This window comes from Gobius niger, assembly GCF_951799975.1.
Source record: "Gobius niger genome assembly, chromosome: 16".
Taxonomy (NCBI): Eukaryota; Metazoa; Chordata; class Actinopteri; order Gobiiformes; family Gobiidae; genus Gobius; species Gobius niger.
Window position 1 is genome coordinate 7,427,822 of NC_136867.1, and position 25,865 is coordinate 7,453,686.

The window sequence follows — 25,865 nt, forward strand, 5'->3', positions numbered from 1 at the left end:
ATCGGATATTTGAAGCCAATTTCCCGATATCGTATTTATCACAGTATCAGTATTGGATCGGTGCATCCATAATCACGTGTCATTCAATATAGGGATTTTTACATACTGGTTTATTTTTTTCACCCGTGGAAACATTGAAAAAGGAATGTTGGCCGACCTGGCAACCCTGTGTGGTGCTGCGTCAGCTGTTTATCCCAAACTCCTCCCAACCAGGAAGCTCTTTACGAACTTTACGATCTCTGGCAAGACTATTCATCCATTGCAGAGCGCGGACAAGCAAACACAGACTACACTACGGAGGTTTGTTCTGACGGGGAGCGAGAGGAGGCGGGACTTTGGGACTTGGTGAATCAGGAAGAAAGTTAAAGTAAGACTTTGAACAGGTTGTTTTAGATCAATATAGCAATTCCTAACAAACAAAGTGTAAGACAGTGATAGGATGTGCTTGAAACGACTGCAAAAAGCAAAATACACATTGAACTGGTCTGCTCACCACCAGCAGCTCCATCAGCGTGTGCTCCCTCAGTAACTTGGGACCAGACTGGCAGTAGACAGTGACTTCTGAATTGGCGTCGCCTTTGTTGAGGGTCTTCACTTTACAAATGTGATGCGTCTGAGGCAGCTCCACCACCCGGAACATGACCGGCACCTCCGCTGGCAGCTTGGAGAACTGCAGCTTGCTGTGAGAGCACAAGAGAGCGGCGTTTGTCGTGGGCGGGCAGGTCACGGAAAAGACAACGCACGACGGGTCGAGCGAGAAATGATGAGGAGAATTACAGGGTACGCTAGCAAACGGGAGCGCTGGAGTTGAAGAGGCTAAAGGAAACATTCCATTTGGTACTTACTCGGTGACGTACTGCAAGAACTCCGCCGACTCCTGCGAGTGGAGACACAATGACATTTAATGAAGCGGGGCAGATCAGAGAGACGGAACAATAGCGACAATAACAACAAGTGCACGCAAGAAAAAAGACGTTTCAGACTGAATACGGCAGTGGAGCGCGGAGGCTGAAGAAACTGGGTTTCTTCCATAAAAGGCTTCACACAGGTCAATGTGTCTAGAGTCATTTTCATTCCCAAATACTATATTTTAATACCACAAAAGATGGTGCATATTCAGGGTTTATATGAGCAGAAGTAAGTCAAATTTAATGCTTTCTAATCCAATTTTCAAAGCACAAATACTGTATTTTAACGCCACATGCATTAAAAAAAATAAAAATCAGCATATATTTCTTTTCTTAAGATTTCATCCAAAACAGCAGCTTAGTGCAGTAAAAACTGTCATAATGTTGTAGTAAATTAATACTTTTTTTATGACATTCAAAAGCAAATCGGACACAAGGCTACTTTGAGCGAAACATTGTGTACAATGTCAAACTGTCATTCAACTGTGTTTAGACACGAACTTGTGCAGCAAAAATAGTTGTGAAATATCGGCGTTGAGGCCAGTTTGAATTCAATGTGATGCTTTTTCACGACAAGGCCTAACTATGGCCTTAAAGTGCACATGACAGGTTTGAATGCTTTTGAAAATATGACTTATTTAAAAAGGAAAACATCAGTTGCTTAATTATCATTTTATTTCAGTAAAGCAGCCATTTTAAAGGGCCGAGATGCAAGTTGGTCATTTTTATGCTCACTACTGCCACCTCAGGTCTTACGCGTAACTGCAGGTTCTATATCAAGCTCGTGCATGACGGCACTTCAGACCCGAAGAAACACCTTCTTGAGTGACAGTGCAGGATTTTAGAGGCAGTTGTGGTGAACAGGTCTGAGCTCATTGTACATATTAGGACGTTGTTGGAGCATGTAAGGGGGAGGAAAATACTTAGTTTTACCATTATTAAACTGTGTATAGTCCCTTAAATGTAGAAATGTTGGGCAGAAAAGTTTTTTTTTTTAGTTGAATTTTTAAGCTGCTGACAGGAAGTGACATAGATAAAGGTTAAGTGCCAAAGCAGTTTGACTTATTTCCCATTGACATAACATGGTCGGCACGGCAACAGTTTAAAATGTTTGCCTTCATCTATGTCACTTCCTGTCAGTGTCCAATAAGGAAGTGAAACTATAAACATCACAAAAATGGCCAAACTAAAGAAAACTTGGTACAATCTTTATCAAAATCTTAAAAATAATTGTGTTAACTATGTTTTAGCGTGTCTAACGTGTCATATACACTTTAAAGGCACAATACCTGATTTTTTATTTCTAGTAGTAGTTTGTCCTCCTTTACTTCATTGTAAACTCAGACATTTGTTCCAAAAAACACCGTGCCTCTAATTATACAGCATTTGTATCAATTACATGAACTTTCATGAACTTCCAGACTAGTTTTCCGGCGTTTCAGTGAAAGTGACCCTGAGAAGTGACCCCGCAAGTTGTGGAAAGTGCTTAATAAGTCGTCTCTGTAAATAATTGGGAGGCTACAAATATGTTTGGAAAGTTAGGAGTGAGTTTGAACCACATCTAACATTTTAATTTAGTGTCTTGCTCTTTCATTGTTTGTAGTAAAAAAAAAATCGAAATAATGGCTAGAGCCTTGTTTAAATGTATGTTTTTCCTTTAAAAGTGCCGACATGTTAACAATATCACAAGGGCACTTTTAATTGTTGTGATGATTAACATGGACTGACGAGGGAGAGAGTAGGGAAGTAGGGAGAGAAATGATGTGTGTATGAACCACTGTGTCACATCAGCATGGACTAAGAGCAACATAAAAGTGATGAATGTGTGCAAACAAAGCGCCCCGAACATAGAGCCCAGTGGACTCACCACGCTGGTGAAATTACCCTGCACCAGCCCCTCGGCGTACAGCTGGGATTTCAAACTCCGGCTGAAGTCCATGAGGTCGTCCACGGTGAGTCCGGCTGTGAGTGCCTGGTACTTCTCCACCATGGACCAGCGAGAGTGCTCCAGAATCAGCAGGCGGACGTCCCTGAGGAGAGGCAGAGGGGGTTCATGCAGTCCCTCTCAAACAAACGCCTGTCCAGACAACATGATACACACTGCAACTGAACCCCCAACAGAACCAGTGTAACGCCTCATTTGAAAGCTCAGACCTGCAAAATTAATCTAAGCTTCTATCACATTTTTATCATTTTTGTTGCTGCTTTATGTCACATTTTTTGCAGCCTTTTGGACCGCATTTTGTTTTTTTGTGTGTAATGTAACTTTGTTTGTTTGATGACATTTAAGACTGGTTCTAAGGCCATTTTGAAATACAAAAGTAAAACAGCAAATGGGATGAGACCATTTTTAAAAAATCTAATTGGCAAAGGAAATGCCCTGATAAAAAAAAGACGGAATGTATTGAAACCAGTCAGAAACATCTCAGAACAAGTCAAAACAACTCAAAATTTAAATTATTATGTTCAAACTGAGACATTTAAACTAATGTAGTTAAAGGGACATTTCAGGATTTTTGACATAGGACCTCATTTCCTAGTTATCCGGAGTGTTGTGGATTTCTTTAGTGATGCTAGGCTAGCGCATGTCAATGGTAACTAGTAGCCTGCATTAAAAACAATCTGAGGCAAATCACTTATAACACCAGACTACCGATATAAATGTCTGTGCTGATTGAATCATTTTTTAAGCATAATCATTTTGCATTTAAAATAACTTATATTTGAGCCGCATCAGCTTCCTGGTTGTAAGCTCCGCAGCGGTGGAGTGATCTGCTAGCTTACCGGATCTACAGTAGTTTGTTTACCTGCGGCCGGCATCACTACACCTGGAATTAACAAAGGAGCTTTCTACAAATCAGATATGGCAACGTTTGGAGGACTACCCCATGATTCTGAAGAGGTTTTTAATGCAGGCTACTAGTTACCATAGACAGGCACTAGCATAGCACTAGCCTCGCACTAGCCTAGCACCACTAAACTCTTCAAATATAAGGACAGCATGAATTAAAATATATTTATATATATATATCTCCAGAAATCAACAACACTCTGGATAACTAGGAAATGAGGCCCTATGTCAAAAATCCCGAAATATCCCTTTAATCACCTTTTGCCGTGTACATTGTTTAAGACAAAAGGCAGGGAACAAAGTACTTAAAAACTAATAGACGGAACCGGCTTGGGATGAACTAAAGATCACATGATTTAGCCCCGGAAGCGCCTATTGATTTAGGTCAAATGCTTTGTATTCATACAACCTCTTACCCCCCACTTTAAAGGGACTAGATGGAAGTCCCTTTAAAGTGCCACCTCAGGTCTTATGCGTACCTGCAGTTTCTATATTCAGCTCGTGCATGACTTCGCACTCGAATTAACACCTTTTTGAGTGACAGTGCAGGATTTTAGAGGCAGTTGTGGGGGGAGCTAAATATCACAAACCCATTCTCAATAATCAGTGCCGTCACAAAAAGTCCCAGTGCTAAAATGGCTATTTTTTTGTTGTGTTTTTGTCTCTTTAATGTCTATAGATTTCTTTTGTCGTGTTTTGTTTGCTTTGTTGTTGCTTTCTTCATCACCTTTCCCCTCCTTTGTTGTCTGTGTTTTCATCATGTTTTTGTCACTTTTTTATTGTGTTGTTGCTGCTTTTCTGGAACGTTCTTGTCACTCTTTTGTTGCTTTTTCATCAATTTCTTATTGTGTTTTTATCGCTTGTTTACTGTGTCTTTTGGTCACTTTTTTGTTGCATTTTCAACCTTGTTTCCGTCGCTTTTTGATTTCCAAGCGGGGGTTCAAATATTTTCACATACATTTCTACTCTTACATGAGACATTTCTTTTTCTCTTTTTTTGCTTTCCCTTCAACTCCTCTTACTAACACACACTTCTCCCTTTTTCCTGCGACATTTCCGAGGCCAATCACAAACTCCATGTCCTGCTCGTCCCACGCGTGGCCACTAGGAGGCACTGCGCGCTCTGCTATGCCTCGGCGTGCGGCGCTGCAGGGTGGGAACAGCGCCCCGTCACTCACTTGCCAAGTTTCTCGGGTTTAATGAGGATGTTGAAGTAGGTTTTCTTCAGCTGCTCGGAGAACATGCTGAAGACTCCGGGGGAGGCCCAGAAAGACGCCAGGTGGTCAATGATCAGACGGAACAGCAACTAGAGGGAAGGCAAAAACAAGAGAACGCTTTGTCACGGCGACTTGTTAAAAGAAAGAATGAGTAATCCTCCCCGCTATTGTTGTGGCTTTGCGAGAGCGCTGAAGCTACTTTCTGGACTAATTGGGACTTGTAACATTTCTCGCGGCATGTAAATAAAGCGGAGTAAATAGCCACGTTTAAGATGACATAACGTTCTCCAGGCTTTAGGATTTTAAGTGGACGTATCTATTATAGAAAACGCTATCTCAATGGCCGCCGCCTGGGCGCCGCCATGTTTATTTCCCATACCGACTTTGAAGCTAAGCAGGGACGGGCCTGGTTAGGACTGGGATGGGAGACCGTTTGGGAACACCAGGAAGCCGTGGTGCTGCGGTGCTGCTGTCCGAGGACAACCCGCCGTCACAAAAACGCGAGTGCACGAGATCTGACTGCCGTGCGTGTGCGCGCATCCAAACAGGGCGCTGTGTGTGTGCGCGCGCGTTTGTGTGTGTGCGCGTGTGTGCGTCCGTGTGTGTATGTGTGCGCGCGTGCATCCAAACAGGGCTGTGTGCGCGTGCGTGCGTGTGTGTGTGTGTAACACTTAACGAGCGCATGGCCTGCACTGCGTAGTTTTTTTCTTTTTTTTTACTTTGCTGCTGGACCATTTGTTTTCTATTTTGCTTTCACGTATTGTGAGCCCAGAGGTACATTTTATTCTAAAGCAGCTTGGAAAGCATTGCCAATTTTATTGTAAGGTTATCAATACTGTCTAACAACGATCATTAGGCTATTTCATTTCACAACCAACTTATTATTTTTTGGATTGCACACTACCATGCACCAAACCACGGGTCCTGCACCGTGACCCAAACCGTTACAGCTGAACCCCTAATATTTATCCATAATTATTCCACTGTCTCTTCAACTCTATTCCCTGCGTTTAGTGAACATATTGTCGTCGTAGTTTATAAGAAAGGAGTACGGCTGCATCAAACACTCCAATTGCTGTTTGTTTGATATTATTTTTAGCCTTCATTATTTTACACATTTGTAGTGGCCATAGTTTTTGGACTGGGTTGGGAACCACTGGTCTACAGCTGAACTGTGTGACGGGTTGGACATTTCTTTGTAATCACTAATAATCTCAGAATATCAAATGTGGAGACTAGCGAGGCCCGGCCGAAGGCCGGGTCTCAGCTAGTATCATGCATAAAATTGAATTAACAAGTTTGCATCTCGTACGTGGCTTGGGGGCACCCTTCCGTCAGCTGCAGCGGGAGTTAACCGTAGTAAAAAGAAAATAAGCCATCGCTTTCTGCCGACGGCATGTTAATACTACAATGGCAACCGTGAAAAATGAGCTCAGAGCAAGTTTGGAGATGGTTTATGGGGCTTTGAAAACACTTCAGGACTCTTCCAAAATCTCTACAACACCACACAAATCAGGAGATAGAGATCAGCGCTTTCTGTGGGAGAAGGAAAGAAAATGACTAAAGTAAACAGGATCAGTCAAAGCCAGTGGGAATGAAGCAAATATACAAGGTTTATACAAGCAGAAGCATTTAAATTTAAGGCTTTTTAATGCCCAAATACCATGTACAGGTGCTCGTCATATCATTAGAATATCATGAAAAAGTTCATTTATTTCTGTGATTTAACTTAAAATGTGAAACCAGGGGCGGACTTGGACTGAAAAACAGCCCTGGACTCGGACTAGCCTGGCCCAAATTAGCGTAAATACACATTTTAACATTAACGCCTTAACATTAACGAGTGCATTTTCCCCAGTTCGGCTTTTTATTTAAGTTTTTTTGACTGGCATCATCAGCAAAAAGAACGGGAAAGGTGGTCGTAGAAACAGAAGCAAAATCATTAATATGAATAATAAATAATAGTGGTCCCAAAATTGAACCTTGTGGTGCACCATACTCCACGGAATTCCTTTTAGGTTCATGTTTTTTTTAAACTGGGCTTTACCCAAATCTAAAAGCTTCTCGACGGGAGATCAACAATGTAACGCCTCATTTGAAAGCTAAGACCTACAAAAGTGATGGAAACTTTTCGTAACGTCGCCACATTTTTGTCATATTTTGTTGTTTTTTTAAATTATTTTTTCGATCATTTTTTGTTTTGTTTTTCTCACGTTTTTGTTGACTTTTCATCACATTTTTCTCGCTATTTTGATGCTTTTCTTTTTAGCTTTTAGATTTGGGTAAAGCTCGGTTGAGGCGGGACTGGTGGCCCTAGAGCCAGTGGCCCTTCTGTGCTCTTCCAGAATGGACATATGGCCAGTCCGCCCCTGTGTGAAACTAATATATGAGATAGACTCATTACATGCAAAGTCACATATGTATAGAGTAATGAGATTTTTGATTTTGGGGTTTTAACAAGAGCCGTAATAATCAAAACGATAACAAATAAAGGCTGCATATCTCACTTTGCATGTAATGAGTCTATATCATACATTAGTTTCACAGTTTAAGTTGAATAACAGAAATGAATGCGCTTTTTTATGATATTCTAATTCTATGACAAGCACCTGCATTAATGCAACAAATGCCGAAAAAAAATAGCTCATATTTCATTTAAGATTTGCAAACATTTCATCAAACAGAAGAAAGAGAATTAACTTATAGTAAAACATTGTTGAGGAATTTTCTAATACATTTAGATTTAATACCAGTTTGAATCCAATTTAACACTTTTTAATGACATTTAAGGTCTTGATTTTGGTGCAGTTATATAACTACAATATCATGAAAAAGTTAATTTATTTCTGTTATTCAACTTATTAAAGCCCCGCGGAAACCCTGGTATACTACACAAGGTACGTTTTCAAACAGCGTTATAATTTTGTTAAAAGCTGGAAAAAGTCACTGTAACTGGATAAAGATATAGATAAAGAATAGATAAAACTATTGGTCATTTTCATTTTTTGAGCGTGTTTATCAAAAACATATCTGGAGTTGTATGTGGTTTCATTCTATTTATTTCTTTATTGATTTGTTGACCGGGACACTGTACATTAATAAACATTTGTGTAAATGCACCGGAACTAGACGAAAGGCTATTTTTCATCCGTAGTCCCTGGACACATGTAAATAGTCTTGCTAGAGTAAAATATCTCTTCTGTCCTCCTGCATATTCAGTTGGTTTCCTTTGTTAAGATCTAGGAACACTTGCTCCACACCGCCTGATGTCATGAGGGGGTGGATCCGCCATGTTTTTAAAAGCTAACAAGATGGCCGCTAACAAGAAGAAGTTGGCTAATTGCTAACTGGCATGATTGAGGCTTAAAACCATTCTTTTTGGTACCTCAGCATTGATATTTTACATGACTGGAAGCAGTGAGAGTCTGGGTTGGGCTGGATTTCAAACTGTGGGTTTTACACATCACAAAACGGCGCCAACAAGCTTCACTGTCAGCCACTGGCATAACAGCGCCATGATGAACATGACTCGAGGTCCAGAGATGGATTACAAAATCACCCCCCAAAAATGAAAAACGACTCCAGGCGTGTTTCTGATGAGAGAGCGAGTGGCTGAATTGGATTGTTAAGAATTATGACGTACAATGGGCTTCTGAAATTGAGCACACTACCGACTGGACAACCCTTTTTTTTCTTTTTTTTTGCGCTAAATATTGAGCAATACGGGAGAATTGTCTGTTCCAAATTTCACCGGCGTCGACAATCTGTTTGTGCAGCTGGCAAACGTCCTCCGCAAATAGAGAACAGACAGCTTGGTCTAAAAGTGGAAATGCAGGGTTTAACAAGAGGCAGTTTCTTTGTGGAGATAAGAGGCAACCTTGCTCATATGGGAAAGCGCTCGTCGAGGCATTAGAACACAATCTACACCTTGTGAGAATGGACGGTGTAAAGAAAAAACGTGCAAGAGGTTGTTATATGAGCTTTTTGAACACCTCCGCCTTGACATTTTTATAGTAGCATATATATTTTTTTATGTCCGGGAAATAGCTACAAGACTTCATTGCTTTGAACCGTGGTGGCAGTGAAAAACAAAACCCCCAAACCTAAAAGCGTCTTGAAAAAAGTGTCAAAAAAAAGGCCAAAAACTGATCGCAATAAAAAAGCAACTAAAAAAAAAGGCAAAAATAAGATGAAAAAGAACGTGGAAAAAAGTGACGACAAGATCCATTTTGTGGGTCTTGGCTTTCAAATGAGACATTACACTGTCTTATAGCCAAAGTGGGGAAAACGCATTTGGTTCAGGCGAGTAGTCAGAGGTTTTAAATAAGATGGAAAGATAAATAATGGGGGGGCTGGCTGGGGACTGGCTAAAAACGTATTAAACAAGGAGGGTACAGTTTGTAAAAATGGGCCAGCATGTATCAGATACTCTTGTCATTGCTTGTGGTGTCCCCCAGGGGTCCGTGTTGGGGCCAAAATTATTCAATGTGCATATAAATGATATTTTTAATGCATACTCTTTGCAGACGACACAAACATATTCTATAGTAGTGATGATTATAATGAGCTGGTAAATACGGCAAACAAAAACTAAATATAATGAACAAGTGGATGGACTTAAATAAACTATCATTGAATATAGATAAAACTAAAGTAATGATGTTTGGTAGTTGGAACATAATGTCTGAACAGAAAGTAATTATTCAAAATGTAAATGAGAATTTCTGGGAGTTATACAAGTAACTGAAAGCAAACCGTCAGACATATAAAAACAAAAATCTCCAAAAGCCTCTCAATTAAAAATAAAGTTAAACTATACCCTGACGAGAATGCTCTCTGTACATTATACTGCACTTTGGTACTCCCATATTCATAACCTGTCACAACCAGTCAAAGTTGCTAACATTTAATGATCTTGTAAAACATAATACATCAATAAGCTAAAATAAAGCATTTGACAAATCCCTACCGACTAACCTACAACATTTTTTATAACTCAAGAGAAAGTTCATAATTTGAGAGAATATGGACATATTTCTTTACCAAGAGCTCAATCCACTCAGAAACATTTCTGTGTTTGTGTATGCGGAGAAAAACTTCAGAACAAACGAAGTACAACACAAGCAATGTCAAACTCTTCATAAATTTGTTTAGTTTAGTTGTTTGTTTGAGCAGGATACATTCTGCTCAAAAGGAGTGGGCTGAAGCAAGACGCTTATGATCGCCTACCCCCAAATACAAACTGTTACATAAACATAAAGACGTTTAAATTTATAGAGGAGGGTCTTTAATTTGAATTTACTGTTTTCGTCTGTCTCATAGAGTAACACATGCTCGTCGTTTCTTTACCATTGTTGGTATGAATTGTTGTTACTATGTAATAACTATTTGTAACCTATTATATTACGCTTATTCCGGAAGTTCTGGTCATTCATTCATTCATTCATTCAATCTTTATTAAGGAGACAAGTGAGAACACATGATCCATATTTATGTTTAAAAGAAACAAATTAAAATACTGCAGATAATTGCAGAAACAAAACAAGGTACCAGCAATTCTCTAGATGCCACACACATAGAGACACGAGCGCCAATGATTCCACATTTTTGACGTGAATCTCATTGAGCTAATCACAGGACACACCAGAGTCCGTAAAATGCCGTTCTGAGAGTCGCTCAGTCTACACATAAATTTAAAATAACAATGACGAAGTGCAGCAGGACAAGAGTGAGCTCCACAGTCAGCAAACATCTGACTCGCACTACAGTGTCTGGGCATTTTTAACAGCAGCCTCATAGAGTCATTATATGGTATATTATATGGTCAGTTAGCATAGGATTGGAAAAGTCAAGATAAAATCAGCTACTACATGAAAAAGCCGTTTCAGGCCGCGCAGAGAAACAGTGCAGAGTTGACTTGTTGGTGCAAATGAAAATTGGACATTTTACACAAATCAATCTACTGAACATCAGATTTGAGCGGCGAACATTTTCCCTCGTTCTCCGCTTTAAGTGAACGGGGTTCTCGCTCGACCGGAAGTGTGATTACAATGGAAGTGTCGAGACAAAGCAAAAAGAAGCAAAAGTGGACGGGGCGGAATAAGGTGAATAACATCTGTATAGAAATCGCTGAACAAAGTAACAGTGAAGCTCAATATGTCAATCACTAAATGAGAATTGGGGGTGGGCAGATTTGATCTTCATATCTACATGTTATATATTGTCGTTTGCACTACATGATATAAATATGTGGATTATTGTCTACCTTGTATTCCACTGCACAAACTTTCGTATTCACTGTGGTGGATTTTACGTAACGGCTAACCCTAAATGAAAATAAAAAACATTGCACAAAGATTTTTGCACAGGGGAAGTGTGACATTGAACAAACATGGACTCCTTTGTCAAACTTTTTCACTTTTCATCTGGACTCGACTAAGGCCTGGGACTGTTAACTTGTTTGCTTACCGGCAGTTTGTGGTTGAACCCTTTCACTTTGATGACCAGCCCGTGCTCTCCTGCCACCAGCTTGTAGTCCAGCTGGGCCACCTCCGCCTCGTAGGCCGGCTCCGCCAGGTTGTGTCCCAGGATGTTGACCAGCAAGTCGAACAGTACGACGCTGCGGAGAGAGGAGGAGGAGCGGGAGGAAATTAAACCGCCGACGACGAGACAAAGGCGGCGCAGAGGAAAGGAGATTTTTCATGTTTATTTGCAGCTCACTTTCTTGCAGACTTCTGGATGACGGGGGAGATTATGTGGAATCGGATGTAGGCTGTGGAGAGGAGGAGAGAGCAGAGAAATGTATTTTAACAGGTGTTATATTGGTGGCGCTACGTGACTCCCCAGGTGTTTCTTTTTTGACAAGCTTAAGCCTGGTTTTAGACAGGTCTGGTAAAATAAATCCATTCCCCTTCTGGCGGTAATGTAACGGTTTACCTTTTGGTATTTTGAACTTGTTGTCTTTCTTGTACCAGAGGCAGCCCTTCTCGCTGTCTGCGATCCGAACGGGCAGCTCTGTGTCCGGGCAGTCCGAGGGCTTCAGGCTGAAGTCGGTGGCTGAGGAGAAACAAAGAAGCAAATCAATTGTAGTGTCTGTCAGCTCTTCTGCCCGCGTGATGTCCCGTCCAATAAAACTCGGCAAAAGAAGAACTACGACCCTAAACGCGGCACTAAACACATTTCGTCACATACGGGTAAAACTGACAGGATAAACGCAGCTGTTTGCCAAAGAGTGTCCCTTTTCATCCACATCAGGTTAAAGCTAAGGAAAGAACATATCTTGGTAGGGCTGTGCAATTAATCGAAATTCGATTACGATTTCGATTACAACAGTAAACGATTACAAAATTTGCATAATCGCAAAAAATCTATTATAATATATATATATTTTTTTCTATTTTTTTTTTTTCAAATTTTAAATTTTGGGATTTTTGTCACTTTTTTGCTGGATTTTTGTCACTTTTTTGCTGGATTTTTGTCACTTTTTTGCTGGATTTTTGTCTATTTTTAATGGATTTTTGTCACTTTTTTGCTGGATTTTTGTCACTTTTTTGCTGGATTTTTGTCAATTTTTTTGCTGGATTTTTGTCTATTTTTAATGGATTTTTGTCACTTTTTTGATGGAATTTTGTCACTTTTTTGCTGGATTTTTGTCATTTTTTTTGCTGGATTTTTGTCATTTTTTTGATGGATTTTTTTTAAAGGCAACAAATAATCGTTTGAATAATCGTGATTTCAATTATGACAAAAATAATCGTGATTATTATTTTTTCAATAATCGAGCAGCCCTATATCTCGGTGTGGAAAAATGGTGGCCACATTGCTCTCCTCGTGTGACTCTACAAACACGGACGGCAAAAACAAGGTTCTTCACAATCTTCCTCTACATCCGATTGTTGTTCGAAGTCAACTCCACTCACCAATGAACTCGTTTTCAGCGGGAAGATGGAGGCTGCCGTCCAGCTCTAGGTTTCCGCTCCACTTCTCCATCCACTCGGGAGCAATGTCTGAAAGGCATATATAAAAACGGAGAAAAAAATGACAACATGTGTGGTGTTCTGAATTCGCATATGAAGCTGTATTATGCTCTTCTCTGCAGACTTTGTAAGACACTGTGTTTTGGCTCAACAATGATCTGGACAGGGCCCGTTTGACCGGCTTTCCTTCAGCAGAGCGGACACGGTCAGGGTTGTTACAGGGAGATGCCGCACACCCATGTTGAAGACTGCAGAGTCTCGATGGAGTGAGGAGGCGTGGCTTCGCCCTAAGCGGGAGTGGATCTCTCCTTTAGTGATTCTCCCCGACTTTTCTTTTTTTTCCCACTGGGTTTTGAAGTTTTTCCTCACCATGTTGGAGAGTCTAAGGATGGGGGACACCAACGCGGCTCGTCACTGTCTGCTGCTGACATTTATTTGGACATTGGATACTCCGCCTGAACTTTACATTGACTTGTTCCTTGTTCTTTAATGTTTGTGCATTGTACTTTTAATGTGTTTCCTTGATGAAATGTATTATTGTGATTAAAATGTATTATAATTCCATAAAGCACTTTGTGATACATTTGTGTATAAATAAGTTTGATTCCCCTCCTAGAACTGCCACCTTAACGTGGTTGGAGGGGTTTGACAACCCGAATGATCCTGGGAGCTCTGTTGTTGGGGGCTTGGTGTCCCTGGTAGGGTCTCCCAGGGCAAACAGGTCCTATAGGTGACGGGTCAGACAAAGGGCGGTTCAGAAGCCCCTTATGAGAGACCAACAGGCCTGGATAGAATCGTGAGGCCGTCCTTCCGTGAACCCACCACCTGCAGGAGGAGTCTTTGGGTCTGGCGCAATGTGAGGTGGGCATCTCCAACAACTGCCCACACGACCCGGAAACGGAAAGTGGAAGAAAATGGATGGATGGCTGGATGAAGTTTGATTGATAGATAGTGTTCAGAATGGGCTAATAAAAGCCCACCACTTGTGTGTTTTTGGAGCCTGCCTTTACGTGGAGGTAAGAATGACAAGGTTTTCTCTAATGACTTGTTGTTCTTGCCAGTTCTGATGAAGAAAGTCTAATATTGGATTTAGGTTTTTGGTTTTGTTGATAGATTAGTTCCTTCAGATCTTGTATCTGTAAAAACAAAATCTAAATGTGTCCTTAATAAATTAGGATGAGTATGTTGGAGCTAGTGCACAGTGGAGATGTTGCTGCAAAAGTGTTGTAAAAGCTTTGTAACATCTGAACATAAAAGGAAATGACCATATTTGGATTACAGAAGATCCTAAACATGTCAAGAGCGCCGTGCTGTTGTAGTGATTTCCTTCATAGGTACGTCATAAAATAAGCGCTACAAAGAGTGAGTTTGGTCAAAGAAAACTAACTTAAAATCTCAACCTTTTCCCCTGCCGTGTCGCCTTAAGGAGGGGAAGACCCGCCCTAACGTCCTTAGAGCTTCAGCAAGAAGTAAGCTAACTTTAGTCTGCTGGTGTACAGTCTCGATCCATGCCAGCTCCAACTGACTGGAGGAAAGCTTCATCCACCAGGCTGTCAGGAAGCTGAACTCTCCCCTCCCCTTGACTTACAGTGTATATAGCGAACAGGCTGGTCATCGGGCTGTATTCATTGAACCAAACCGCAAAACCTGCATCTGAACAACAGCGGCTTCATCTCAGTTCCCCATAACAGACCTTCCGCGTGCTGTGATCTCGTCTGAAACCCCCCAAATCCTGCAAACTGCGAATAAGCTGTGTCTAAACTGGGACTGCTTGCATTTCATCACATCGACTAACAGGAGGGAGAAGTGGATGTGTGCTCAGAGTTGCTGCGTTGTGAAAGCAGCGGGAGCGCGTGCACATACCCTCCATGCTGTACTGGGTGCCAAACCACTTCTCCCTCAGGGGACAGCGGCCCTCGTGCTCCGGGGACAGCAGCATCAGGTTGGCCCTGTCTGGAGTGAGGAGGGACAGAGCGCCGCTGATCACCTGCGAGCACAGAAAACAACATGTCGGCTTATTTTTAATCATCACTACACAGCAGTGCGGAAAACAGAACAATAATGTGTGGAAGATCTGCACATTTACAATATCGGGTTCAGGTCAGGAAAAATGGGAAACAATTTGGGGAAAAATTGGGAAAATATTAGAAATAAAAAATGCTGGGGAAAAATTGGGAAAACGAGAAAGAATTGGGGCAAAATGAGAAAAAAAAGGGAAAAAATTGGGAAAAATGTACAAAAAAAAAAAATTGGGCAGATTTGAGGGGGAAATGTCCTTTATTTGAGCTAAAACAACTGAGTCACTTCAATGCTGTCTCTGGACTAACAGCATCAAAAGTTGGATCCAAGGATATAAGATTTTTTTTCTTTTTACTTTCCTTTTTTCCATACCAGTAGTACCTAAACTTTTTTTCCAATACCATACTGCAGGGCTCTTCAATTACTTTTTTCACTGGGCCAAACTTGTTGTTTGGCATAAATAAATAAGAATTTAATCATCATCATTACTGCTTGAATAGAATAGAATTGGGCCTAAACATAAAGGTTTTATTATATTCCATTTTACATTCCATTTTAAGGCTTTGAAAAACAAAACAAAAAAACACTGTAATAGATTAATACAGAAAAATAAAAGAGCCCAATAATAAACTAGAACTACTCAGAGCTAAACCAGGATAAAGCCAGGGCGAAAACATGCAATATCAGGACTAAGGCAGGACTAAATCACATCTAAACCAGGCCCACATGTGAGACCAGTACGGCTCAAACAAAGTGACCAACTCCTGCTCAGCCACTGCTCCTCACAGCTGAGGGCAGAGAAAGAAAGAGGACGGCTGACCAAACAGCTGAGCTGCCGTGCTGTCCAGACCTCGCGCTTTATGAAAAAAGTCAGTGAATGAAGCGCTCCTAGGAGACGGTGCGCTCATCCACATATTCAGCCTCTTCCTTTTACCTGTTACAAGCGCAAAGAGCATCTCTGCTCTGCTTGTACATTTCCCACAAAGATGCATCGAATGAAGTCAGGGGCAAAAATGCATCTGTCGAATTAATGATTTCAATGTTATTAGGCTAAGTTAGAGCTCAGGCAGATTATTTTTTCCAAAATTCAGGCACTATGAGCTTCATCGTCCGACTGAACTGGTATTCCTTACCTTAATGTCCCAAGCAAAACTCCAGAAACACGATGCGCACTGTCCTTGTGCTTTGTCAATCCGTTCCAATGATAAGCTTCCTGTTTTTTCAGCCACTTTACACCGTTTTTCAAAGCCATGTTTACATTTGAGCCCGCGCTGTAGGAGATGATGCTAACAAAGCCGCAGACACATTGCTACGCAAAGCGACACAATTCCAGCATGAACGAGCTGCGATGATGGCAAAAAATATATATTATGGAAAATGAGGCCCCGGCCAGATTCAATTGTTTGGTGGGCCAGAACTGGCCCGCGGGCCAACTATTGAGTAGGCCCACTATACTGGTATCGTTTAACAGCACCCAGCCCTACTAAACAGCCGCGACTTGGAAAAAAATACAAGGAGGAAACGTAGCCTGTCATTAAGCAGGGTTTGTACAGGCAGCTGTAAAGTTTGGAATTCCAAATGATAGTTTTAGTAATACAACAGCAAGATCTATGGGTTTTTCCACAAATGATTCATAACCAATTTGTGTATACATGTCTAACTGGGAAATAATGATAATATAATACAATATAATAATAACAATAATGGACATGAGAAAAATCAAGCAAAAACTGCATTTGGACCAGATATTTTGTGATTCCATGAAGACTATTTGGACAGCTCTTACCTCTGGGTCGTACGTGAACATGAGCTGGTCTCCCGTCAGGAAGTCTTCTTTGGGGAACAGCTGCATGTTTTCGCACACGTCTTCCACATACTCGATCGGGTCAATCTGCCGCACAAATCACAACGCGTTTCAAAAGGAAGGGTGACACTGGCTTTTACATCTGACTGACTAAATGTCTGCATGCTAACCTGCTCCTGGTAGTGGAACTCGTTGGCTTCGATCTTCTGAATCTCTTCGTATATCCTTTTGGCAAACACACAGATGGGAGTGTCAGGATATTTCATTTGACAGAAAACTCAAAGATGGGAGAAAGTAAGAGGAATTTGAGGGGGAAAAAATGTGTAAATTTCAGCCAAAAACACAGTTGAAGGCGTATATATTATTTTTTGCACTTTTGAAGAACTTGTGCAAAAAAATAGTCCAGCAATTTCATATTTCCCGCAAAAGGTCCCGTTGGTATCCAATTTAATGCTTTTAGATGACATGTAATTCTGGCAAACAACAAAAAGGTCCCATAAGCCATCGGCAGTGGGCACAGAATGTTTTTAGCTAACTTCTTGTTGGCCAGTGTAGAGTAACGACTGCTTCCTGTCCACATTTGAACAAAGTTTAACAAATAAAGATTTAAAAACAGAAGCAGACTTCAAAAAACATCAAGCCAAGTGTCTTTCATTAAAAAAAAATTGTGGTTATTTTACCACTTGTTAGCGTTCGCGTTAGCTTCAAGGCCAAAACACTGATTAACACAGAAGTCAACTAGAGTGAAGTATTGAGTAAAGTAAAGTTTTTTAACGTGTCGCAAGTAATTATCCAACAGTTGCTTGTTTTTTCCCACATATTGTATATTTTTGTTTAACTCAACACGACACAGCTAACTCCCCATAGGAATAAACACAGGCAGGAAACAGTCATTTCCCTCGGAAGTTAGCATCAAGTCATGAAACCTTCCATGCACCGAATAGTACCATTTGGAACTACTACTGAAACCAAATGTAACTACTGTCTTTGTGAATAGCCATTTCTTAACTCATTGACTGCCAATGACGTCTATAGATGTCAATTAAGTTTTTCAATGGGAACAGCTGCAGCAAAGCCTTGAGCATGTCTGGTGTTAAAATCTTAGTTGTGCTGCCTAATGCTGCCACCTAGTGACTCAATAAAAGAACTACAAGTTCCTTTATTGAGTCACTAGGTGGCAGCATTGCACTTTCGTTTTCTCAGCTTTTTGGTCAGAAAACAGCATTTTGGGTGATTACACCTATTTTCTACAGACGATTACTAAAGAATGGAAAGAGGTACAAACAAAGTTTTTTTTAGATGAAAGAAGAGTCTAATCTGTCTTTTGGTGGGTTTCGTGTTGACATAGACCTAGACCTAAATGTTCTGTCGGTCTTGAAAAAACAGTCAAAATCCTAAAAAACCTCTGGCAGCGGGGAGCTCTCTGATTTGAAAATGGCTGGAAGTAATGAATGAGTTAAGTAAAAAGTATGAAGTTGCGACCGTGCCTTTGCTGTGGTCCGAGCGTCTGCAGCATCTTCAGGTACTGAAACACGAGCTGAGTCACCTGCAAAGAAACAAAAAACTCTCTCTCAGACCTGCAAATATTTACCACCGACAACAGAAGTAACGACTTGTTCATAACTTTGCTTCATTTTTCACTGTACAAAACACACTGAGGCCTTGGGGATGTACGCGGGCGGCACACGGCTTTATTGTCGAGGCATTGCTCTGAATGTGGCACATAATAAGGAGGACAATGTTGCTCAAGGTGAATTGTAATGTACCTACACTGTGGAACTCGAAGGCATTGACGGGCTAGGATTTTTTTTGTAAAGAAACAAGTTAGTCTGACTGGAGAAAATAATATTTTGTGCAGAAAAGTGTTATTTCCATTTTTACAGCTGAAAGTCTGCGCCAAGGTCCAGGCTTACAATGGGTATATTATTTTAGTTTGTGTCGCAGAAAAACTTTCCGCTTCACATCACGTCCCTAAAGTTTGTGATCGCAAGAATATACGAGTAGAAAGTTGACTGATTTACTGCGAAAGAACATTTGCTTTTGATCGAGACAATCTCTTCTTCCTGGACCAAAGCGATCTCTGTTTGGCTTGAACAATAGCACACTACTGTTTAATCTGCACACGATCAGTTACAGAAACAAAGGCAATGTGGGACAGCGGAGTTTGGTTGGTCAAGGAGACAGTTCTAACTATATTGAACAACTGACTATCGACAAGATTGTATATGTCCATATTGCTTTATGGTTTGTAGGGGTGTTGTGGGGTATTGTGTGTCTGTACTTTATCTTCTTGTGCTCTTGTGAAGCACTTTGTAACTGCTGTACATTCATTCTGCCTGACCAAAGACAGAGGGAAATACAATATGGGACAAGGACTAAGAAGAAATGCTTGGAACAATTAAACCATCTTTTGTATCCATTGCGTTTGTTTGCTATTTGGCTAAGCGTGTAACCATTCAAAGTAAACGTCACGCATATGGAGCTTAAAAACAGACTTAAAACATTATTGTGGATGCCTCAGCTTTGATATTTTACACTATGTAATTTGAAAATATGTCCTGCTGGCAGCTGTAGGAATAATTTTCACAAAAACGTACGGTGTGGTTAAAAGCTTCAGCAGTGTCTGATAAACACACTTGCACAGAATCGATAATGTTGGATTATGAGCTTTGAAGCAGAACTAAGTAACTCGTGCCCCTAGAGGCCATAATCGCCACTGCAGGTGTCGTAGCATGTTGTGTTTTCTTTTACTCATTAATTGTCTGTGAGAGTAAATACTACACTGACAGAAAAGACAAAGGGAGAGAGGGATAACGTACATTGTGCCACAACCCAGTTACACAATGGAGATCATCTTTTCACTCAAACTTGGCTCTAAATACTGCTTAAGTGGTGCTAGCTTTGCCCGTTAGCCTGTTAGCTTCTTCTTCATGATTCTATTAGTGAGTACGGGGAAAGTTTTTCTAGCCAGAGACACCAGGGGGAGATGAAAGACCCCCCAATCATCCCATCAATACTTACTTAGTTCTTTAAAACGTTTTTGGATTTGAACAATGAGAAAGTGTAATCAGGAAAAAAACAGAACGAGGCGCTGACACTGTAGAAGAAAAAACACGTAAAATTACTTTTTGTCCGAGGATTAACCCAAAACTGCTTGAATGTTGTGAAACTACTCCAGGTCTATCTTTGAGGAGGGAACAACGTTAAAGGAATAGGCCACCGTTTTTACATACTAAGATATGTTCTTACCTCACTTTAGACGTGTTAATATATCCCCGTCTGGTCTTTGTCCGTGCGCTCTGCCAGGCAAACGGAGCACATACGCAGCCTCTCCCACATGTCACATAGCTCCAAAAAAGCTCACGATGGAAGCTACCAAGCTCTTCCACGTGTTCCCTATTTAAATAAAGTTACGTGAAGTGTTTTCATGCGAAGTATATTTACACAGAAATGTAACATGTCAATTTTATAAGCAAATAAAAAGGGGGACTATATTGTGAGGCGTAATGATACGAGGAGTAAAACGTCCGCGCAGTAACTCCTAAAGGTTATTGACGGAAGTGAGCGGGGGAAGTCTTTAGGAGTTACTACGCGGACGCTGTGCTCCTCGTATCATTACGCCTCACAATATAGTCCCCCTTTTTATTTGCTTATAAAATCGACATGCTACATTTCTGGGTAAATATACTTCGCATGAAAACACTTCACGTAACTTTATTTAAATAGGGAACACGTGGAAGAGCTTGGTAGCTTCTATCGTGAGCTTTTTCGGAGCTATGTGACATGTGGGAGAGGCTGCGTATGTGCTCCGTTTGCGTGACAGAGCGCACGGACAAAGACCAGACGGGGATATATTAACTCGACTAAAGTGAGCTAAGAACATATCTTAGTATGTAAAAACGGTGGCCTATTCCTTTAAAACATGGTTAAAACCTCAAGAAAGTCAATTTTGCATATGTCCGCTTTAAATGCAGTAGTTGTGGTATCAACCCTTTGTGTAATCTTGGATTCTTTCCTCACAAATGTCAAATATCTAACATGCTTTATGCAAAATCCAAAAACGTCCTCTCATCCCGTGACCCCCATAAAGTTATCAACGCTCTTGTTTTCATTCACTCCATTACTGTAACTCCCTCCTCTCCAGTTAAAGGGACTATAAGGAGTTTAAAAATGTTAAAATTAAGTATTTTCCTCCCCCTACATGTTCCAGCCATGTCCTAATGTGTAGAATGAGCTCAGACCTGTTCACCACAACTGCCTCTAAAATCCTGTACGGTCACTCAAAAATGTGTCACTTCGGCCCGAATTGCCGTCATGCACGAGCTTAATATAGAAGCTGCAGTTACACATATGGCCTGAGGTGGCAGTAGTGAGTATAAAATGGCAAACTTGCTTCCAGCCCCTTTAAGGGAATACAACTCTTTCACGCTTCCGATTGGTTGAAATCGCCCAGATTTTGCCCTCACTTCACTCACTACTTGAAATCGATATAAACATTTCCCTGACCTGACATTAACAGCTCCTTTAGGCCTGGTATCAAGTTGAGTGTCAGAACTTTCAACACTTCCAAACAAAAACTGAAGAACTGGACTTGGATAGCCTAAAGACTCCCACCCCTAATATCTCGTCCAAACGTATAAAACGTACACTTATAAAGCTATTGTCTGCGCCATTAGGTCGATCCAAACACAATGTTGTTCTGATCTAATCTCTATTGTGCTTTGAACGCCTCTTCACAACATCCTTGAGGCTTTTTGAAGAGCGGGTTATCTGTGTTGGCATCGAACTTTAGTTCAGACACCGACATGGCGAGTAATCAGGTACATCTCTGTTCACCCCCCCCCCCCACCCCATTGTTGTCATGGCAACCAACAACATCCCCTCTACCTGAAATAACCTGGCGGAACGGTGATGGCGGCGGTGTGTGGGCCCGTGCTTGTTATTTCACGTGAACACAAAATGGAGTTTGTCAGATACGAGCGCTGCACCAAATAACACAAATACCATCTCATTATAACGTGACAGGAGCCAAGAATAAGATGCAACAGTACTTTTTTATGAAGCGAGACAATATTCCAATTGATATCACGCATTTCAGCCAAAACAATGGTAAGTTTACAGATAAAACATACTGCACTACGGGGTGGGAACATCTGGGTACCTCGTGATTCGATTCGATACGTGATAACCTATGACAAGTCACTTTTGTTTTTTTTAGAAACATTTGTTTTCATGTGCTTTGTACCCCTTTTTCTTAAATAAATAAGTGAATAGATGATCCCCGACTTGCACACTGAAAATGGGTCATTGATCTGTCAGTGGCATCACTACATTTAAAGAAACATGAAACCACAGTCCTATTAATCTTATTTATATTAATCGTTTAAAGTTAAAAGTGATATATTTGTGTGACAGTTAGGGATGCATCGATCCGGTACTGGTATCGGAGCCAATATTGGAAAAAAAATCTGATTTTGGGTATCGGCTACAAATATCTGATACTGAACTGATACCTTTGTCTAAAAGGTTATTTTTCCGATAAAAACACAACTTTCACCAAGTAAATCTCAGTGAATATAGACATGCTGTATGTCATTTTGAAGTTTAAAACCTGGAGAATTTAATCACTGAGTCTGTGAACATATATTTAGTTGTCGTGGCTCGCGACAGCATGCTAATGCTAACGTCAACTAATCAAAGCTGGGGAAAAAATGAGGATTGGATCACCTAATAAAATAAAATAGCCACTGCTGGAGTCAAGTGTTTTATTTTTGTTTTCCTGAAATGCTGTTAAAAAAAACCAAAAACTGATCCAAGACATTTAATATGCACAACTTATAATGATCTGATCATTTTATGCGAGTTGTTTATATTAATGCAACCTAAACCCCGTCTTATACCCGAGAATTTCATCAGTCTGTGTCACATGTTTCTCAAAGTGCTTACATGAAGTCATTATTCATTCACTACACACTCGATGGCAGTAAGCTACTATTGTAGCCACAGCCGTCCTGGGGCAGACTGACCACTTACCACGTGGCTGTAATATGCTGTTTATATCCTGAGCTCCATAACTCCGCACAGGAATGGGCTAGACTTTCTTTTTACATGCTCAGGAATTCATGCTCCTCAAAGGGCCACATTAAACCATCCTTGACCATTACACATGTGATCTAGCGAGAAAATTTCTCATTGTCTTTGTCCAAAACTGTAAATATTTACAGGTTTTGTGTATTTTATGCACAGTACAATATAGGAATACACAGTATTCATCTAAATTTGTTGTTATACTTGTTTCACATGGCAGCTTTTATGTGATTTTTTTGAATGCCAGGTTCCTGAATCTTTGATTTCTTTCTGAATTGCATTTAATAAAGTAATTTCTATCACTGTGTTCCATTGCTTTGGAATTGAACCTGTTTTTTGTTTTTTTTAAGATGTCTGTTCCTATTAAATTAGAGATTAGAGCAACTTTCTCTTTGTTCATACTGTTCTCTAAAAGTTCATTGGCAATATTTTCTTATTGGCTTTATACAAAACCTCAGGGGCGGATCTAGAAAAAAAAACAAGCAGGGTCAGGGATAATCTCTGGGGTGGCAACACATTTTACAATGTCGAATGTTTATAGCGGGAGTATGCAAGTTTTTCTTGATCACGAGGCAATTTTATCCATTTAGATGCGGGTTGAGCCCCCCAAAAAAATTATATACAAATAGTTGCATTGTCCATAATATAAGCAGGGTTTTCCAACTCGGGTAAAAAAATAAATAAAATAAAATCATTATCTTCAGTCACAGGAGTTGGCACCTGACTCCTTATTTAGCTCTAAAGTTGTTGTAATTCTTTGTCCAGTCAAAAAAGTAATAAGTGTAAGTGAGCCTCTGTAAGCACCGACATCACATCAATGGGGTGGCAAGACCTTTACTAGGGGTTGGCAGCTGCAACGCCATGCCACCCCTCTAGATCCGCCCCTGCAAAACCTGAAGAATATTATTATCAACTATATAATAAAATGTTAATGACTTACATTTGATTAATAGTGGGTTTGATGGATCACAGCGATGGATTTTGCCATTTTTCCTTTTGTATAATTCATATGTGACTTCCATCGGGGTAAGAGGATATCTTGTTTGTTTTTTTCAACATTGAGAACCAATTTATTTCAATTAAACCAATGTTTTATTCTTTTGAGTTCTATTCTTTTTAGTTATATGTTGCTATGTAACAACAGCAACAGCAAAATATAAACAACATGTTGCCAAAGCTACAACTAATATTAAGCTCTTCACCAATAATGGAATGTTAACCCTAGGAATTAAATGAATGCTTGTACTGCGTTTTATTCTCTTAACTGGGCAAGATATTACATAGTATGCCTTTAATTGGAACTAAACTGACCTTTAGACCAGACAAAGCTTTGGAGAACTACAAAATGTGCAGGTTTTATCATAAGACCCAGAGATAATTGCTCTTTTGTTTCTCTGCAGAAGAGATTATATTCCTTAAACAATTGCGGCATTTGCGATTTGCCGGCTATGGTCACTGAAATCGTGGCTTATCTCGCTGCCCTCGTACCTGGTAGAAGTTCTGGAAGCCTTCGTCGGTCAGGGTGATGGAGATGGAGAAGATGGAGTAGGTTGTGTTCTGGTCAAATCCAGTTTCGCTGTTTCCTCCGAAGAGAGCGAGAGCCCAGCACCTAGAAGAAAAAAACACAATGCAGGAAAGAACTGCGTTACACCTGGCCACATCATCTGCCACTCTCATTTATCAAAGGCAGCTGGTTTCAGAGGGAAAACTGACTTTACTTTCAAATACTTTCAAGAGACCTTTGCATAGGGATTTCACTTGTTACTGCTTTATATCCTTAAGCTTTGACATTTTCTGTAGTATCACTTGAAATAACATCTGTGTCAACAAAATACCCTTATGTTTGACGGTATTATACAATAAGGTTCTATTGGAAGCTAGCAGATGGCGCAACTTCCTCCTTTTGTGCACCAGTGATCAGAGCAGCAGTGAAAACAAAACTTAGAAAAAAGACGTGTGCTGGCAAACAGCGAGGGGAAGGGAGTTATACGCTCGACACACCTTTTCAATTTATTTCCTATGGAACATGGGCGACGAGACAAGAAACCCTTGCAGGCGACATTCATGCACGGGAAATTTCTCGCTTGTTCCCGTAGACGTCGTGCACACATGGGCTTCAAAGTTGAAAAATGTCCAACCTTTGTTACCGTTGCCTGGCACTACCACCAGTCAGCCATGGTTTTCTGAAACAGGGACAAACCCAGGAGGCGGTGCACCGTTTCAGAGGAGCACTGAAGGCAGTGCTCTGGTTTCCCCAACCTTAGAAAACATGTGGCTCAGGTTGGCCCACAATGGCTCAGGACTAACAAAAACAATAGTAACCCAATACCTCAATGCAATTTCATTGTGTCATTGTACAATGGTACAACTCTTATTGACAAACAAATGATCCGAGGGAGCTACAGAGGGCTTCAATCAACACATACATGTATTCAGTTCATTGGTCAACACTGAGGAAAAGAACAGAAGAGTGTCCGATTTTGTCAAGGGTGTCCGGTAAGATTTTTATCAGTTCCTCAATACAAGTAGGCCTATTAGAAAACATAACTTCCAACTGCCCAAATGCCCTTACTTAGGCTAAAACCTATGATACTTTGTAAAGACTGTAATTTAGACCGTGTAAAATGCCCTCTACTCTCATAGCTCAACAAATCTGTATCTGTAACCACGCCAAATGATGGGTTTCGCTGCTGCTGGCCACTGCTTTTTGTCAGTCCCTCCAGGATTTCGCGATCGCAAAGACAGCAAAATCAGTGTGGCTTTGCAACTTCTCCAAAAGCTGCAACTTTCCCACAACTATTCCTTAACTCCGCAACTTCTGCACAACTAAAGTAAGTTTCTGATCAGTTAAATCCATTTTACTTAAGTCATTTAGACTTTCACATTTGCTCCAGCTCCTCTCACTCGCCTGGGTCTGACTTTACAGTGAGCACTGCTGTGTGCCCCTTTCGCCCTCTGTCGGAGTCTCGTTTCTCTGCTACTGGATCTTTATCTGACAGACAA

The 25,865-nt window shown here is 40.7% G+C and overlaps 1 protein-coding gene across 2 annotated transcripts in view; it reads right to left on the bottom strand.

Moving 5' to 3' along the window:
• Window positions 1–25,865, bottom strand: part of nrd1a (nardilysin a (N-arginine dibasic convertase)) — a 104,942-nt gene that overhangs the window by 32,908 nt on the left and 46,169 nt on the right. For both annotated transcript variants that reach the window (XM_079573851.1, XM_079573850.1), the window contains exons 13-25: window positions 24,351–24,471; window positions 18,263–18,321; window positions 16,946–17,000; window positions 16,758–16,862; window positions 14,816–14,939; window positions 12,896–12,982; window positions 11,913–12,032; window positions 11,697–11,748; window positions 11,445–11,595; window positions 4,938–5,065; window positions 2,776–2,938; window positions 846–877; window positions 494–680 (exon numbers count right to left, since the gene is read on the bottom strand). In XM_079573851.1, the coding sequence (XP_079429977.1) occupies window positions 494–680; window positions 846–877; window positions 2,776–2,938; window positions 4,938–5,065; window positions 11,445–11,595; window positions 11,697–11,748; window positions 11,913–12,032; window positions 12,896–12,982; window positions 14,816–14,939; window positions 16,758–16,862; window positions 16,946–17,000; window positions 18,263–18,321; window positions 24,351–24,471 (1,384 nt within the window). The remainder of the gene's footprint in view (window positions 1–493; window positions 681–845; window positions 878–2,775; window positions 2,939–4,937; window positions 5,066–11,444; window positions 11,596–11,696; window positions 11,749–11,912; window positions 12,033–12,895; window positions 12,983–14,815; window positions 14,940–16,757; window positions 16,863–16,945; window positions 17,001–18,262; window positions 18,322–24,350; window positions 24,472–25,865) is intronic.